The following is a 17,924-nucleotide window of genomic DNA, read 5'->3' on the forward strand; positions in this document are numbered from 1 at the left end:
GATGATAGCCCGACGGTCCACAATAACTATGAGAAGGAATAGAACTCGTCCCAGAGGAACACCACCCCGGGGCATAGCGCCATGAGACCGGCGCGTGTGTCGGTGCTCACGTGGTCCGTTGCATTTCAAATTCGCCAAGATGCTGTAGATTATGCTGTAGGCGATCCTGTTCGACGAGGATGTGATGCTGCTGTAAGTGAGGTTGTAGGTGAGGCGGTAGGTGAGGCTGTAGGTGAGGTTGTAGGTGAGGTTGTAGGTGAGGTTGTAGGTGAGGTTGTAGGTGAGGCTGTAGGTGAGGCTGTAGGTGAGGCTGTAGGTGAGGCTGTAGGTGAGGCTGTATGTGAGGTTGTATGTGGGTTGTAGGTGAGGTTATATGTGAGGTTGTAGGTGAGGTTGTAGGTGACGCTTTAGGTGAGGTTGTAGGTGAGGTTGTAGGTGAGGTTGTAGGTGAGGTTGTAGGTGAGGTTGTAGGTGAGGTTGTAGGTGAGGTTGTAGGTGACGCTTTAGGTGAGGTTGTAGGTGAGGTTGTAGGTGAGGTTGTAGGTGAGGTTGTAGGTTAGGTTGTAGGTGACGCTTTAGGTGAGGTTGTAGGTGAGGCTGTAAGTGAGGTTGTAGGTGAGGTTGTAGGTGAGGCTGTAGGTGAGGCTGTAGGTGAGGCTGTAGGTGACGCTTTAGGTGAGGTTGTAGGTGAGGTTGTAGGTGAGGTTGTAGGTGAGGTTGTATGTGAGGTTGTAGGTGAGGTTGTAGGTGAGACTGTAGGTGAGGCTATAGGTGAGGCTGTAGGTGAGGTTGTAGGTGAGGTTGTAGGTGAGGTTGTATGTGAGGTTGTAGGTGAGGTTGTAGGTGAGGCTGTAGGTGAGGCTATAGGTGAGGCTGTAGGTGAGGTTGTAGGTGAGGTTGTAGGCGAGGTTGTAGAAGATGGCGACGAATGAGAGATGGGGGGGGAGGCTTCATCCAGCGGTGGATTGACCATGGCTGATGATGACGAGACCGTTGCAAACAAAACATTGACGGGCTCTCACATCTCCCAGCAATCGTCTTGAATTTGAGGTCTCGGTTTAGTAATCATTCATGACGTCATTTGTATAGGGAGAGCATCGCTTTGAGTCTCAGGACCGTCATGTTCCATGCGGGTCCTGCATCATTCAAACGTTTGGCCAGCCGTGCGATATTCCTCAAGGACAATGCTGTACTCGTCCTCTGCCATATCGATGGGGGCTTTTTAAATCCTTTATATTAAGTTCGCTTGCTTGCTTGCGTGCTTGCTTGCTTGCTTACAACCGTGCAAATCTTTCGGTCGTTTTTTAACACACTTCCCGTGATCCAATCGAGCTGACATTTTCCACACAGACTCGTTGTGCGTGACAATTAATGTTCGTGGAAATTTTTTTCCAAAATGTTACACTTTTTAGGACAAAAATATTATATTTAATTACCAATTGCTTAATGGTGGCAGCCATCTCAGGCCAGAGGACGAGAGGACTCTAGCCACCACGCATATAAAGGATTTATAGTGAAAAACTTTGTTTTTACTGGTTATACTTATTTTTTGGCCTGGGTTTGGTTGTTGCTGGGGCGCTCACACGCAGCAACCACGGGTCGTCCACCGTTGTATAAAATCGCCGGGGTAACCGGCTAAACAGGATCATCCGCGCAGCAAATAACAACACGCCGTCGGGGCAATCAATTAAGGAAAACAAACGCACAAAAAAATATCCGGAGGCCACTGCCGTTCGATATAATGAAGACCTGCAACGCCCTCTGGTGGTCTGGCTCTCAAGTGCACCAACAAAGAGGGCCACACACACACACGAGTACGTTGAACTTAATCTAGAATTAAGTTCTGTATTTGCCTCTGTGCAGTTTGCCGTTCTGTGTGCTCTGTGTGCGATGTCCCTCTGTGTGTTCCCTCGCTGTGTGTTTTGCCCCGTTTCCACCCGACGATGAGCGCTCGTGTTGCGTTCGAAACGTCGCGATTTATTTTAATTTGTCATTTATTTACATTTTATTTTATTTCTACATTACGTGACTTTAACGAAAGAACCAATGAGTACGTTGAACTTCTTTCACGCCGTACGTAGCCAAGCCGCGCTAATCGGAGGCGCGAACATGTATACGCGCGTGCCGCGTGCCTTCTCGGACTCCGCACTTTATATATGTGCCGCTACCCTCCCCCCGTAGTTCGTGCCAGTTGTACACCCACTCGTGCTCGGGTACACGATCATCCCCAATCACGCGCACGTGCGCAATCCACCAGCACACGGGTGCGAACAATTCACACCTCTACCCATCCCTCCCCCCCCGAGCATTGCGCCTGTTCAAAAACCCTCGGACAGGACGCGTTGCCGTACAGGGCGGTTCGGATGTCCCGTGACCCCCCATTGAATTATCTAAAGACTTAATATTTATTTTTCGATTTAAAGCTTTCGTGACTGCAGGGATTCATCTTCTTGGTTTTTTCGGCAAAGTCACGTAGAAGGGAAATAATAAAATAATAAACATTAAACATAATAAAATGTTGTATTTTTAAATCCTTTATATTAAGTTCGTTTGCTTGCTTGCGTGCTTGCTTGCGTGCTTGCTTGCTTGCTTACGACCGTGCACATCTTTCGGTCGTTTTTTAACCCACTTCCCGTGATCCAATCGAGCTGACATTTTCCACACAGACTCGTTGTGCTAGACAATTAATGGTCGTGAAAAAAAATTCCCAAAATTTTACACTTTTTAGGCAAAAAAATGTTATTTTACATATATTCAAATATAACTCATTCATGTCTTTGGCTGAACGTCACAGTATAAGAGCCCAGAGCGTAACCCCTCCACAGGCCGTGGCGGAGTAGCGCAGTTAGTAACGCCCTCGCTTCCCATGCCAAAGGTCGCGGGATCGATCCCCGCGTCCTCCACAGGCGAATATATTTTTAAATCCTTTATATTAAGTTCGCTGCCACGCATATAAAGGATTTATAGTGAAAAACTTTGTTTTTACGGGTTATACTTATTATTATTTTATTATTTCCCTACTACGTGACTTTACCGAAAAAACCAAGAAGATGAATCCCTGCAGTCACGAAAGCTTTAAATCGAAAAAGAAATATTAAAACATAATAAAATATGTTTTATTTTTTTTATTTTATTATTTCCCTTCTACGTGACTTTACCGAAAAAACCAAGAAGATGAATATTTCTTCTTGAAGTAAGGTATATTTAAAACAAAATGAACGTGCAAAGGAAAAACAAGTTAGGGGTCAATTAATTGTGGGTGACAAGACAATCTGGTCCACCCTGTAGAGCGGATGATGGGCCGGTGGTCGAGACCAACCACGGAGCGGCAGCCAAGGGAGGCACCACGCCCCGAGGAGGGGACATCCGCAGTGGAGAAGGAGCGATGAAAGCAGCGCGTGTGTAGGCGCTTAGGACGGACGGACGGATTTTTAGAGTTTTTTTTCTCCTCGATTAGTCGCAAGGATGATCCCGTATAGCCAGTAGCCCCGGCTATTCTACACGGAAGATCCGTGGTGCTGCGTGTGAACAGCGGGAACAAAAACAAAAGACGAAAAAAATGTACCCGTAAAAACAAAGTTTTTCACTATAAATCCTTTATATGCGTGGCGGCTAGAGTCCTCTCGTCCTCTGGCTTGAGATGGCTGCCACCTATGGGTCAGATGATTGCCTGCCACCATTAAGCAATTGGTAATTAAATATAATTTATTTTTTCCTAAAAAGTGTAACATTTTTGAACAAAATTTTTCACGAAAATAAATTGTTACGCACAACGAGTCTGTGTGCAAAATGTCAGCTCGATTGGATCACGGGAAGTGGGTTAAACACGTAGGCTTTCGCGACCAATGTTATTCATAATCAACGTTTTTGGGTTTAGATCGCGATCTAAACCCAAAAACGTTGATTATGAAGTGGGTTAAAAACGACCGAAAGATTTGCACGGTCGTAAGCGCGCAAGCAAGCAAGCAAGTAAACTTAATATAAAGGATTAAAAAACCCATCAACATTGCGGGGTCCTTAATGAACATTGTCTCGCAACGTTGCGAGGAATGGCGACGGCTTGGGGAACACATTCAGCCAGCAGTGGATAGGTCGTGGCTAGCGATGTACACCCCGCATCTCTCACTTTGACTTTTGTCCCACGCACAGCAAGCAACTTCCCCCCTCTTCTTGGTTCTTTCGGTAAAGTCACGTAGAAGGGAAATAGTAAAATAATAAAAATAAAACATAATAAAATACAATTCTCACGACGTTTCGGCCACAACGCAAGCAGCCGTCCTCAGATGAAGAACAGGTCTGTCAGCGTCTTCCCGACAGCGTCTTCCCGACAGACCTGTTCTTCACCTGAGGACGGCTGCTTGCGTTGTGGCCGAAACGTCGTGATAATTATTTTATAATGTTTTATTTTTATTATTTTATTATTTCCCTTCTACGTGACTTTACCGAAAGAACCAAGAAGATGATTCCCTGCAGTCACGAAAGCTTTAAATCGAAACTTCCCCCCTTTCAACTCGCCAAGTCAATCGTATGCATGAGCCATGGTCTATCCACCGCTGGTGGAAAGAAAGTAGTCATCAAAGTCGTTGCCATGCTCACGATGACTCGATGCAACCATCCATGAGCTCTTGCACACACGAGCTGATTCCATCGCTTCTTCTCCATGGTGAATGTTGTCTCGGACTGAGAACACCACCAACTCGCGACGCGTGAGAGACCCAGTTTGATCATTGAGCGGCTGAAAGCCGAATTGAAATGCAGCCCTTAGTGACGCCGGTTCCACTGTTTTGACCCCGCATCTCCGTGATCTTCATCATGCAATCTCCGCGATGGTGTGGGGTTTCTTCGCGCACCCCAGTTAGTTGAAAACCATGGGCAAGTAAACGAAAAAATATCCCCCTGCCTCTGCCTACCCAGCAGTGTCAAGTAAATGGGTACTCCCCTCTTAGTCAACGGCAGCTCGCATGTTGTGGGGCTGGAGTGTGGGAATTTACATCCCTCACCAACGCGTCCGACTGACGTGGAAGAGGAGGCAAAATGATCTCCCACCCGCCCCTCCCCCCCAGAGGGGCTTTCTGATCTTTCTTTTCGCGGAGGCCCTTCTGCAGCAAGGCGTAAGCAAGACGTTTCAGGGCTGTACCTTCACATTTGTAGTGACATGGAATGAGTCACTGGAGCGCGTGGCGCTGGGAGATTGGTTGACAATGGGATTGTGGGTAGCAGCCCGTTCTACCAGTTGGACCTGTGGGTGAAGCACGGAGCGTTCTGGGGGATGCGGAGGGCAGAGCCTGGCCACGCTGGGGAGGATAAAAGGTGAGTTCCCACTCATAATCGGGGCTGCTGTGACCTGGAGTGGAACTCGTCGTGCAGTCGTCGTTGTGATCGTCACCCTCTTCAAGCTGTGGGTCTGGCAGCATGTTGGCTGTCCTGACCCGGTGTGTGGTTATCCCCTATGGCTGTGAAGGCCGGAATAAACAAGAGCGAGTGCTTCCTACTCGTGTCTCTGAATTAGCACACGACATATTTATACCGTTCACGCAAAGATCCTGCCAAACATCGCAGGAAGAATATAATAATTATAAAGATGCATTGAGGTTCCCTTGAGTAACCTCGGTGAATAATCATAGCGTCTGGAAGGCCAACAGTCACGTGTGCAGTCACGTGTGCAGTCACGCATGCTGTCACGTGTGCTTGGTTTCAGCCGAACGCTGTTCAGGACATTAGTTTGACACGCAACATCTGGATTATAGCAATATAGGGCACAATACGACATATATACACATGATGCTAGTAATATAGGGCACACCAATACAGCATTAGTATGCACATGTGTTCCTTTCTGGCCTCGTGGTAGTGCCTTACGCCGATGATCCCTACTCTCCAAGCAAGCTAAGGTGCAGACACTGAAATGTATTGCTAATGCCACTGCTGGCGGAAGGGCCTCCACTCGAGGGAGTGGGAGTTTGGCCTATTTTTTAAATCCTTTATATTAAGTTCGCTTGCTTAGGACCGTGCAAATCTTTCGGTCGTTTTTTAACCCACTTCCCGTGATCCAATCGAGCTGACATTTTCCACACAGACTCGTTGTGCGTGACAATTAATGTTCGTCAAAATGTTTTTCAAAAAGTTTACACTTTTTAGGACAAAAATATTATATTTAATTACCAATTGCTTAATGGTACAATGCAATCATCTGACCCATAGGTGGCAGCCATCTCAAACCAGAGGACGAGAGGACTCTAGCCGCCACGCATATAAAGGATTTATAGTGAAAAACTTTGTTTTTACGGGTTATACTTATTCCACACTGGCCAAACGCCGAGGAAGAGGCGTTAGTAGCCACGCTGTCAACTCCACGGGTGCGAGGCAACGGTCGGTTGGATCACACAAATGTTGTGAAACTGAGTTTAACACGTAGCCTTTCGCAACAAATATCGTTCCTAAATGCCCGAGTGAATGATATTTAAAACGTTTTTATGCCCACTTTATTATTTTTGAGTCGTTCCGTCTTCGACGGTGAGCGAACACTGCGTGCACGGATGTAACACGAACAGTGTCACTGCCCCTTACCTGGGCAAGAGTCGGCGTGGAGTGGAAGCAACATCTTAGGGTTGAACGATTTGGGGGAAATATCGAATTGCGATTTTTCTGACAGATATTGGGATTTGATTTGCGATTAAATTGTTTTAGGTCAAGCTTCAGTTCAATATTCATTGTGTAATAGATTTAAAACGTGGTGGAGCATTACCACATGATACCATCAACCATGAACTGCTCGATATATTCTAATGCAAGTGTAATAAAAGACTTGACCACGATCTCTGGCTCAGTGTCCTTTATTCGGTCCGTACTGCGTTCCCACATGGCTGTCTCTCTTATTCTCTCTGTGCTGGTTCCGATGTCACTCCAGTCCACATCAGCAGCCCCGCTGCTGTTCTTGTCGCTCTTGCAGCCCCACAGCAGCTCCGCTGCTGTAATCTCACACAGCTCCCTTGGCTGTTCCTGCTGCAGCTCTGACAGCCTCGTGCTGTCTCGCCTTCTCGTTGCTCCTGCGACTCTTGGCAGCCACCTCGCTGCCCCTCACACACAGCCTTACTGCCTATCTCTGTCTGCAGCTTTACACCTCCCAGTAGCTCCCTACTGTTCCCAGGGTTGGCTCCCGCTTCTGACGGTGCCCCCTCGGCTCGTACGCCCGCGTGGCCCCACACCTTTCCATTCACACCCCGACTGCCTTCTCTTTCCGGTTTACCCACTTAAGGACCCCAACCTTTCACCCACGTCACCTGGCTCCGCCTCCTTGTGACGTCAGATCCGGAAGGTCGCTTTCGCCCGCATTACACCACCCTCCCCCATAGAAAAAACCCAGCCGACCTCGGCTGAACAATACCAAAGCGTAATGCGGTGAACCGACCTTCCCCCTTAAAGGACACTAAGCATGTAATATAACAACAAGAACAACAACAGCACAAAGCACAACAACGCACATCCGCATGTCGTACACGACAGCCACCCGGCCCCAGGGTAGTGGAGATGATGTAATTCCGGGCCGCTTAAGAAAACCCCAATAATTACCCAAATAACCGCGATGGACGCCCCAGTATTTACATTTTAACAACAATATTATTTACACGTGAAAACAACAACAACAAAAAAATGTCTGCTCTTACCCACCAGCAGTCCTCCCTTGAGGACCAGCACAGACCTCAGACGTACACAGCATGTACCCACAGTCACTCTCAACAAACCAACAACCCCTAATCGCACACCCTCGCGTGGAGAGAGCCACGCTCCCCAGCGGTAACGTTTAATTTGCCGTAACCCTCACCGTGGTCGTCAACCCACGGCAACATCCATTTACCATACTCTCAGCTAGTGCCATTTCGGGGATGAGCAGCACTCGGCCATGCTCCTCCCTTACTATCCCATCAGCGATGGACACACACCAGCCTTGCCAAAAATAATGACGTTGCAACGTCAACAAAGTCTTCTGCACCCCTAAATGCAATAGTGTGTCACAATGGAGAGTTCTCATCAACTCGAATCGCAAGGACGTTGGTAGCACCACACGCCAGCTTTCCTGGAACCCTTCTCGCCACATAAGCAGACCATCTCGGAGAGCGGTTCGCGGCCCCACAGCCGTACTCGGACTCCCATTGTCCCTCATAGACCGCTTCCGCATGGACAACAACAACTCATCCATCATTTGTTCCCGAATCCAGACAGACCGCGGCAGATTCAAAACCCCGTCAGTCGGTCCCGGTTCCATCGGAGTATCCGACTTCTCGACGGCCAACGTAAGCGGCTGAGGGGGGTTTAGAATCGGCGAACACCTATGCGTCCCCGACGCACATTTAAAAGGGGCGCGCCCTGGTAATCTGGAAAGTGCGTCAGCGTTCGCATGGCGCACTCCCTTCCGATGTTGAATTTGGAAGGAAAATGCCTGTAGCGTGTCCAACCAACGTGCCCACTGTCCCGATGGCTGGTCCATTTTAAGTGCATATTGCAAGGCCGCATGATCCGTACGCACAATAAAAGAACGACCGTAAAGGTACGGTCGAAATTGCCGTAGGAAAAACCAACCGCCAAAAGTTCTCTACGAGTGACACAGTAGCGTGTTTCCGCAGGCGACAAGACTCGGCTACCATACGCCACGACGCGCTCTACGCCCCCTTTAGACTGTGATAATACCGCCCCATTACCTGTGTCACTCGCGTCCGTATCAAGAATGAAAGGGCGATCAAAATCGGGATAATCCAATGTCGGAGCCGTAGCCAATAGATCACGCAGACTCCGAAAGGCCGCCTCTTCCGGCTGTCCCCAAACAAATTTCCGTCCTTTACCCGTAAGGAGATGCAAGGGCCTCGCAATCGTCGCAAAACCCGGCACAAATCTTCGGTAATACGAGGCAAATCCCAAAAACCGCCGAACATCCCCCACGGTGGCCGGAGTCGGCCAATCCCGGACGCACGCCGTCTTTTCCGGATCCGTGGACACCCCCTCAGCACTCACAATGTGCCCCAGATAACGGACGGACCGTTGCAGTAGGTGGCATTTCTTTGGTTTAAATTTTAAATTCGCAGAGCGCATCCTCGTGAACACTGTCTCCAGCCGTGTTAAATGTTCCTCAATTGTGCGGCTGAAGACAATGATATCGTCCAAATATATAAGACACGTCTGCCACTGCAACCCCGTCAAACGAGCTCCATCAATCTTTGAAATGCGCTTCATAGCCAAGGGAAGATCAATCCCTCGGCAAGGCCAGATATCAACGACCCCCCCCACGGGGTAATGTTCTCTTATAGAGACAATAACGCCCTAACCCAAAACCCGTGAGCCCCCGGCACACCAGGTTCAGTCTGCCACCGCACAACTGAACCATGACTCCCCGAGCCATATGAGCACACGGCCCATTAGTTTAAGACATACCACGGAGGTTCCGCCTCCGGGCTGTCAGGTCAGCCATCAGCCATAGGCCGACGTGACCACCACTCGTGCATCACCCAATCAACAATGGCAGGCATAACAGATGGAATATTTGCCCCACCGAGGTTTTTCCCGCGCGCTCAAAATGGCGGCCCCCTTCGCCCAGCGCGTTCGCGCAATATCTCGCGCGCACTCAAAATGGCGGCCCTTTCCGCAAAGCGCATCGACGCCATACCCCGCGTGTGCGCAAAATGGCGGCCCAACGTGCGAACACGTGGCCAGTTTTCTCCATTCGTGCACCCCAGCTTCCCTTTGCTGGGGGTCACAAATTGCTTCCCCCGTCTTATTGTAACAATCCCAACAACGATAGACGCACAGCCCCAGCTTGCTGCGCGCAGCAGTCATATCGGGGAATTTTTAACCAATATTTTACCAACCACATTGGTTACACAACCCAACTCGCAAAGCAACTCGTGGCTGCATGCGACCAACCGAATACGCGACGCAACTTGGCGCCAATTTACGGTCCCATTAGCATTAACCTTTGAGACACCCACAACGGCGTCATCACGCACCCTCAAAGCGCGCTCTCTCTCTCACAAAGCGCCGTTACCCATAATATACACAAAATCGCGTGTACATAACATCGATACGACCAAATAATAGGGTCCCCCTCGAATTTGTTACCAATTTCCAAACAGGTACGCACAATTAATAACATCCCAACCCCAATAGTCAATCAATGCATCGCACCCCATAACCGTACAGAACGGTGTAACAGCACATACAGTCAGCATATCGCGATCACACGCGCACATTTAAGCACAATAGCAAACCGATCTGCAGGTAACCAACACACCATTAATCCAGTCGTAACATTGCAGCAACAACACAAATATTCTCTCTCTTGCAACAACCACATCGCACATAGCACCTCGCAGCACAATACACCAAAAAAAATATATATATTTTCCAATTAAGCCCATCGCACAAGGTAACCCACGAGATGATACAGCGCAAGATACCCGACGCTCCCGAGTTAATAATTAACTTCGCCATCAATATAACAACTCCACACCGCAACGCACACACACAATTTAACACTCAGCAAGCACAGCATACTGTCCGTCCATTCTCAACACACGTACACACTTTAATTGACACCGAGCAACAAGCAGATAGCGCGTTCATCGTTATTACACACACATACCCACAGTCCGAACCGCGCTCCGCACAATCGAGTCATGAGAGAAAACAAAATCGCCCCCACCCGGCCCTCGAAAGATGGGTGAGGTGTGTGTAAAGGCCGGGTGCGTATCGTTACGACCCGCCCGGGGCTGCAGCAAGAAGAGGACGGCAGGGCGGCAACTTGAGTCGTCTCGCAGAACTCGTTCGGCGACTTGACTGCTCCGTTGTCACGCACCCGAGCCAGGACGGGAGAGCTCCCGCCCCAGCAGCTGTAGCGTCGTCGTCCTCTCCTCGCAGCTCCCCCTCGCAAAACAGCAGCTCACAGCAGGCTGCTCTCCCCGCGGCACCTCCAGATGGCAGCGCAAGGCTGCCTCTCCGCCGCGATGTTGAAGATAGCGGCGTCTCCCCGCCGCGGTGAAGACAAGATGGCGGCTTCCCGCCGTTTCTCCCCTGCCACGCCCAAGATGGCGTCTTCGTGCCGCGTGGCAGATGGCGCTGGCAGCGCAGGCAAGGCGTCGGCCTGCAGACCACCATCGGCTCTCCCCACTGCCGTCGTCGGCGTGGTGAGCTCACACGGTTTCGCCAGCACGATTTTCCAGGTCTCCAGCTGCGCCATCTGTCTCAATCGTAAGTCGGATGATGTAGCAGATGATGGCACAGGAATATTCTTTCTTCCGAGCCGTCTTGACAAGCCGTTTCACTTCTGACACCAGTGTAATAAAAGACTTGACCACGATCTCTGGCTCAGTGTCCTTTATTCGGTCCGTACTGCGTTCCCACACGGCTGTCTCTCTTATTCTCTCTGTGCTGGTTCCGATGTCACTCCAGTCCACATCAGCAGCCCCGCTGCTGTTCTTGTCGCTCTTGCAGCCCCACAGCAGCTCCGCTGCTGTAATCTCACACAGCTCCCTTGGCTGTTCCTGCTGCAGCTCTGACAGCCTCGTGCTGTCTCGCCTTCTCGTTGCTCCTGCGACTCTTGGCAGCCACCTCGCTGCCCCTCACACACAGCCTTACTGCCTATCTCTGTCTGCAGCTTTACACCTCCCAGTAGCTCCCTACTGTTCCCAGGGTTGGCTCCCGCTTCTGACGGTGCCCCCTCGGCTCGTACGCCCGCGTGGCCCCACACCTTTCCATTCACACCCCGACTGCCTTCTCTTTCCGGTTTACCCACTTAAGGACCCCAACCTTTCACCCACGTCACCTGGCTCCGCCTCCTTGTGACGTCACATCCGGAAGGTCGCTTTCGCCCGCATTACACAAGGATGAGAACTTAAAAGATATGAATTGCTTCCAACATGTATTTATTCAAATGTTTTAATTGAAATAGAACAATCAAACATAGAACAATTGTTAAGTCAAATAAATAAAGTTATAATAATACAAAAATAAAACAATTCTAATAATAAAGTAATATAACTTTTCACATCCAAAAAATCGCAGTTTTTGAGATTTGCTAATCGCATTGTTTCAAATTGCGATTTCGTTTTTGAAATCAATTAATCGTTCAGCCCTAGCAACAACACATGGTCACGCAGTGAGGGCGGGGCAGTTCTTGTGCCCCTGCCTCTGCCTACCCAGCAGTGTGTATGACCACTCCGCAATTCGTCTCATCAGCACTCCGTACATCACAATTATTGTGCTTCTTTACCCGGGAAGAGCTCAGCGAGTCTTTGTCAGAAGGGTCCTACCAAGTTCTCGCAGTAGGGGGCAGCGGGGGGTTGCGGAAAAGGTTGCTGTAATTCTATTCGTGTAATTTGCAGGCAAATTTTTTTTACATTTGGCAAGTTTGAAATATGCCGCCGGTAAAGGCGTCGCTGGATCTTTAACGTCTACTGTGGAGATGCAGCGCGTCCATATACATTGTGGTCAAAACACAACCGCACTATTAATTATGGCGGCCGCTGGATTCGAACCGTGAATCTCTGCAACAAGTTGCGAACACTCAACCTGGGCGTTTTCTCCAGAGCCGCGTGCTGCTCTTCAAAGGACCACTTCGTGTCATTTAAAGACCGTCTCGTATTCACACGCATTGCGGTCCTTGAAATATTGAGTCTTGTTTTTTATACCGAATTCGAAAAAAATGGCCCTTCTTGTTACTTTGGTTGCCGTGCCCTGCACGAGGTTCTGTTTTTGAACGCCGCGGCGCTTTCAGATGCGCTTCTGTGGCCGTCTGGAACGCTCTTCATTCCGATATTAGGAAGCCACTGGAGCAATGCACTTTTAGATCATCTATATGCTTGGTTCTTTCGGTAAAGTCACGTAGAAAAAAATAAATAAGATTTTTTTAAATTAAAAATAATAAATTGAAAATAATTAAAGCAAAAAACCCACGACGTTTTGATCGCAACACAAGCGGTTTCTCCGCCTGATGAAAACCGCTTGTGTTGCGATCAAAACGTTGTGGTTTTTTTGCTTTTATTATTTTCAATGTTTTTTTTTATGTATTTTAATATTTCAAATGTTTATTATTTATTTTTATTTTCTATCTACCTGACTTTACAAAAAGAACCAAGAATATGAATTCCTGCAGTCGCGAAAGTTTTAAGTCAAAATTTAAATCATCTAGGTTTAAAATGCATTTCTTTAGAGCTGATTTTTGTATATGGTTTGTTGTCCTTCCCTCGCACCTCCGATTAGCAGGGTTGGCTACATACGCTAAAAGAGAAGTTCAACGTGCATACTTACGGAACAGAAACCAGTGTGGAAAAGGCAATCAACACCCACAAAACAGCTGATGGATTACCACGCCGTAGGCATTGCTGTCCTTGCGACAGTCTTATTGTCAATTCACTGTTGGATGATGGCCACTTCGGCTATAAAGTGTTAAAACAAGTATAACCCCGTAAAAACAAAGTTTTTCACTATAAATCCTTTATATGCCTGGCGGCTAGAGTCCTCTCGTCCTCTGGCTTGAGATGGCTGCCACCTATGGGTCAGATGATTGCATTGCACCATTAAGCAATTGGTAATTAAATATAATATTTTTGTCCTAAAAAGTGTAAAATTTTTGAAAAAAAATTTCACGAACATTAATTGTCACGCACAACGAGTCTGTGTGGAAAATGTCAGCTCGATTGGATCACGGGAAGTGGGTTAAAAAACGACCGAAAGATTTGCACGGTCGTAAGCAAGCAAGCGAACTTAATATAAAGGATTTAAAAATAGCATGCATTGCAAGCGTAGAGATAAAACAGGCATGAAAAAAAATCTTACTTTGAATCAGACATGTTTATTATATACTCGCTGACAGAAAGGCTTTATCATAAAAATGTGCAAAAAATGTATTCTTCATATATTAACCAATGAATACTTTAAATTAACAATCGTCCCTATGAAGTAATATATCTCTATTAAGTATAGCGAGAATGAATATCCAATATTCGTGTGCAAAACACGCTCAACCGCTGGAAGTTCGCATCGTAAGAGATGGACCCTTTGAGTTCACATGAATGTACATTTACACTGAGCTTACACACCTTACACAAGCATGGCTTGTAACCTATAGTCAGCAATGACACAATAGTTGACATTTATTGACATTAGTTCGTGGGACTAAAAGAATCACGTGCTTTTGTGAAGCTAAATACAAAAATAGAGCAAATGTAAAATCATAACTGCAGTCGTAATCAACGAGTACATTTGCATGCCTATCTGCACACAATCACGACACATTTGGTGTTTCATTTTACGCGATTTAAACAACGTAAAATACGCAATTCTTTCACACGGAGTTTATAAATACACGTACTATCGACGTAAGTGTGTACGGTCTTTTGCAACATTCATCCAAATATCCGCCTCATCAGCCACCTTGGAGTGGCTTTGACCGCCGATCAAGATGCAGTGCCGGTAAACGACGACGGAATGCCACAAATGCTTGGTAACTCTTAAATTGAGTGCAGGGTCTGTAGTCACACTGATCCCCCCCCTCCACCATCACCACCACCTTGAGTGGACCGGCTGGAGGCAACACATCTCGTATTGGGGTTTCCATTCTTAGGTGCTAATGCGTGCAGGAGGTTGACACTTCAAATTCAAAGCAACCGCTTGGTGGAGGTGGCGGTGATAATGATGATGAGCGACACACAGCCAGATCTCTTCCACCATCAGCGACACACAGCCAGATCCCCTACACCATCTCGTGGTGGTTCTTGCAGGCCGTGTCGAGGTCTTGCTCCGTGCGCTCCACCCACGCCTGGAACTCGTGGAGCATCACCACGGCGGGGATCTTGAGCGTACCCTGCATCTGACTGTCCTCAATCTCGCTCATCATCATCATCATATCATCATCATCAACATCGCCGTCGTGACATGACGCGTGCAGCAGCTGCAGCTGCGTCTGGCGGGGAGTCTGCCCGGCGGGGCGCAGGGCGCTGCAGAGGTGCTCGAGCAGAGCCTCGAGCGAGCGCGCGGCGCCGCGCAGGGAGGCGAGCGTCGACCGCTGCTCCGGCTGCCGCTGAGCTCGCTCGGTGAGCAGACGGCGCAGGTAGTCGAGGAAGAAGGCGAGCGCCCCGGCGTCACGGAGCAGCCGCTTCTGATGGCTCTGGGCCCACGGGAAGAAGGACCTCCTGCGGGAGAGCAGGGGCACGCCGGCGGCGCGCATGTCATGCGCCCAGTCGCCGGCCTCCACCTCCTCGCTGGAGCCCTGCGGGCGGTGAGTGATCACAACAACAAGCGGGTGTAAGCATGTATTCAATAGAGCAAGGGTGTGTCGCGCTATATTAGAGGGAGGGGAAAAAAAGTTTTGCTGGCTGGATTCACGACTGCCTGGCTGGATTCCTGGCTGGCTGGCTGGCTTTGCGTGCACGGTCGGGATGTCACCCGCATCTCACAGGATTGCGCCGGGGTTCATGCATCCTGACCTCACGTCCCGCCCCCCACTCACCCTCCACCCCGGCCGTGGGTCCATCCAAATGAGCAGGACACGCTGTTATACTGTACATCGTGAGACAAAGGTTTTGCTGGCTGGCTGGCTCGCCGGATAGAGGATGGACCGACGGTCGCGTCCAAAGGACATGCGGACCGCTGATTATTATAACAACAAGAGGCTGTTTACTCGCCGATTATATTCTTCTCCTCCGGAACACACACAGTGTCCCTATGTAAAGAAACAACTCGGGCACAGAAACGCGATGAATCTGCTGATCCCAATCCCCTCCGCAGCCTCTCGGAGCCCCTCCCCGTGGAGTTGGGCCTCGTGACCTGCGCGTGATTTGGTCAGGCGCCGAGCAGAGGCGGGTTTGGGGGGGGGGAGAGCCACTTACGAACGCCGGGATGAGTCGCGGACCCGACTCTCGCAGCTGCCGGGCGACCTGCAGGGCGAGCTCTAGGGTGGAGCGCCGCGAGTCGCTCTCCTCGGGGGCTTCTCCGTTGTCTCCCGGCAGCCAGTGCTGGGCTGCGGGTGGCAAAGACGACAGAGATTCCCCCAAACCATTGTGGCCTTTGCCAGACTGTTTTGGGGTTGAGCGCTGTGAGCGGTGTTGGTGGCCGTGAGCTGGAATCGAACTCGGATCGCCGGGTTCGTAGCGCAGCGAGTTAACAGTTACTGCGGGCGGAGCGCGCTTAGACGCACAGACGCAAGTCATACCGCTCGATGAATCGCTGTCCACTGCTGGATGAATGACTCTATGAACCGTTCTGGTTATCGGGGGTCGTTTGACCATTCTTCACCATGCTGGCCAGGGCAGGTTTATTGAGGAGAGTGGCTAGAATCGGGTCAGATATCGCTCGCTGAAGTTGGCCGTGTTCGCGGATTCGAACTCGGATCGCCGGGTTCGTAACGCATTGCGATAAGCATTAGACAACCACTCACTCGTCCACCAAGTATGGCTGGGTACGGTTAAACAACCCCCCTCCTACCCGCATCGTGGAGAGGTTTTCATCCAGCAGTGAACTGACAAGGGGTCTGTACGTGATGAATTGTTATCACCACCATCATTATTTTCTAGATTGAAAAGTAATTTCTTTCGAACGGATTTTTGTGTTCAGTCTGTTTGTCCTTCTCCCCCCCCGCACCTCCGATTAGCACGGTTGGCTGCGTACGGTGCGAAAGAAGTTCAACATATGCGCAAAAATGTCCCGGTGCTGTGGTACGATCGTGGTGTACGTTTAAAATCTTACTTCGAACGGACGTCATCATCTGCGAGGGATGTTGTGTCCGATACATGGCTGGCGACGAGGCGGCTTGCGGCGTTGGATCTCGGCTGAGTTGGTCACGCGACGAAGTCTCATGAATGTCAGCAGCTCAGAGCGCCTCTATATACAGGGCACACGAGGGGGCTTCTCACGTGAGGATACGTGGGGAGGGCAAGAGGGTGAGGACCGCGAGGGAGGGAGGGGCGTTGCGTCAATCCCATTGCGCAATTGTCTCTGATCGCGGACTTTTTGGGGACAGAAATCAAATATTATTCTTGCAGTGCCAGTCTCTCCGGGGAGATGTATATTCCGGCAGAGCCGCTCAACTTCCTCAATTGCTCACGCGGGATCCGTGCGCACGGGGGTTGCACCGTACACACCGCGATGACGTGATCGTGATGCGGGAAAGACATTACAAAACAAATAATAGGGACCTACATTAGTGTTGTCATATAATAATAATTAAACACATTTTCCGTTCGTTTTAGTCCGTTAAGCTTTTCAGTTCCACATAATCGGTCATGAGCATTTGGTTTAATCAGCAAATGATTGACTCGTTCCAAGCGTTAACAGTCTCATCAGCAACACAGTCAGATTCCCAGACGTTATTGGCGAGGGCGTTCAGTCTACATGATGGGGGGCCCGGTCACCGCACAAAACAACGGGGCTGGTGTTGCAGTATACGGCACTCTGAGGTGGCCAGACGCCTCAGAGGTCAGAAGTCTGAGCTGACACCGCTGAGAGCCTGGGTTCAACTCCAGTGACCTGCACGTGATCCGTCAATAACACTGTGACTTTAAGAGAAATAAATATACAACCGGCACAATTCTGTCGTTTGTTTATAGCGGTACTTCTCAAACTATTTTGGGTGCAATACTCGCAATCGTTCCTCTCTGCCTGGCTCCTCTTTCAGTGACGGTGCTGCGCATTTGCGAGTTGGCACAGTAGCGAGTACGACCGCAGCTACAGAAAAGTCCCCCGCTCTAATTATTGGAAGCTAAAAACAGCACCTGTCACAAAGAGCGGAGACGAATAGATGTGACACGGATGTGTCACAGGGGGAAGTAATTTCCCCGCAGCGTGTCAGTGATGATGGGTGTAACGATGTGTCGATTAAAATGGATTCTTTGTGGTCAACGATGCGCGCAACGAATCAGTTTGTGTGTCGATCGGTCGGTCGT

General features: G+C 49.4%; 1 protein-coding gene across 1 annotated transcript; it reads right to left on the minus strand.

The window, feature by feature from the left end:
• Positions 1 to 13,817: 13,817 nt before the first annotated feature.
• LOC144719504 (uncharacterized) lies at positions 13,818 to 16,902 on the minus strand. The gene is made up of 3 exons (XM_078595490.1): positions 16,729 to 16,902; positions 15,873 to 16,003; positions 13,818 to 15,253 (listed from the first exon to the last, which is right to left on the minus strand). The coding sequence occupies exons 1-3, from the start codon at positions 16,772 to 16,774 to the stop codon at positions 14,738 to 14,740; spliced, it is 693 nt and encodes a 230-aa protein (XP_078451616.1). The 5' UTR covers positions 16,775 to 16,902; the 3' UTR covers positions 13,818 to 14,737.
• Between the last annotated feature and the right edge of the window lie 1,022 nt (positions 16,903 to 17,924).

The sequence above is a fragment of the Lampetra planeri genome, chromosome 6, assembly GCF_965212315.1.
Source record: "Lampetra planeri chromosome 6, kcLamPlan1.2.h2, whole genome shotgun sequence".
NCBI classification, from domain to species: domain Eukaryota; kingdom Metazoa; phylum Chordata; class Hyperoartia; order Petromyzontiformes; family Petromyzontidae; genus Lampetra; species Lampetra planeri.

Coding starts and splice junctions, on each gene's coding strand:
- LOC144719504 (XM_078595490.1), bottom strand. CDS start 16,774: ATGTATCGGACACAACATCCCTCGCAGATGATGACGTCCGTTCGAA. Junction 16,004..16,728: donor GATGATGACGTCCGTTCGAA/GTAAGATTTTAA, acceptor TGCCACCCGCAG/CCCAGCACTGGCTGCCGGGA. Junction 15,254..15,872: donor CGCGACTCATCCCGGCGTTC/GTAAGTGGCTCT, acceptor CACCGCCCGCAG/GGCTCCAGCGAGGAGGTGGA.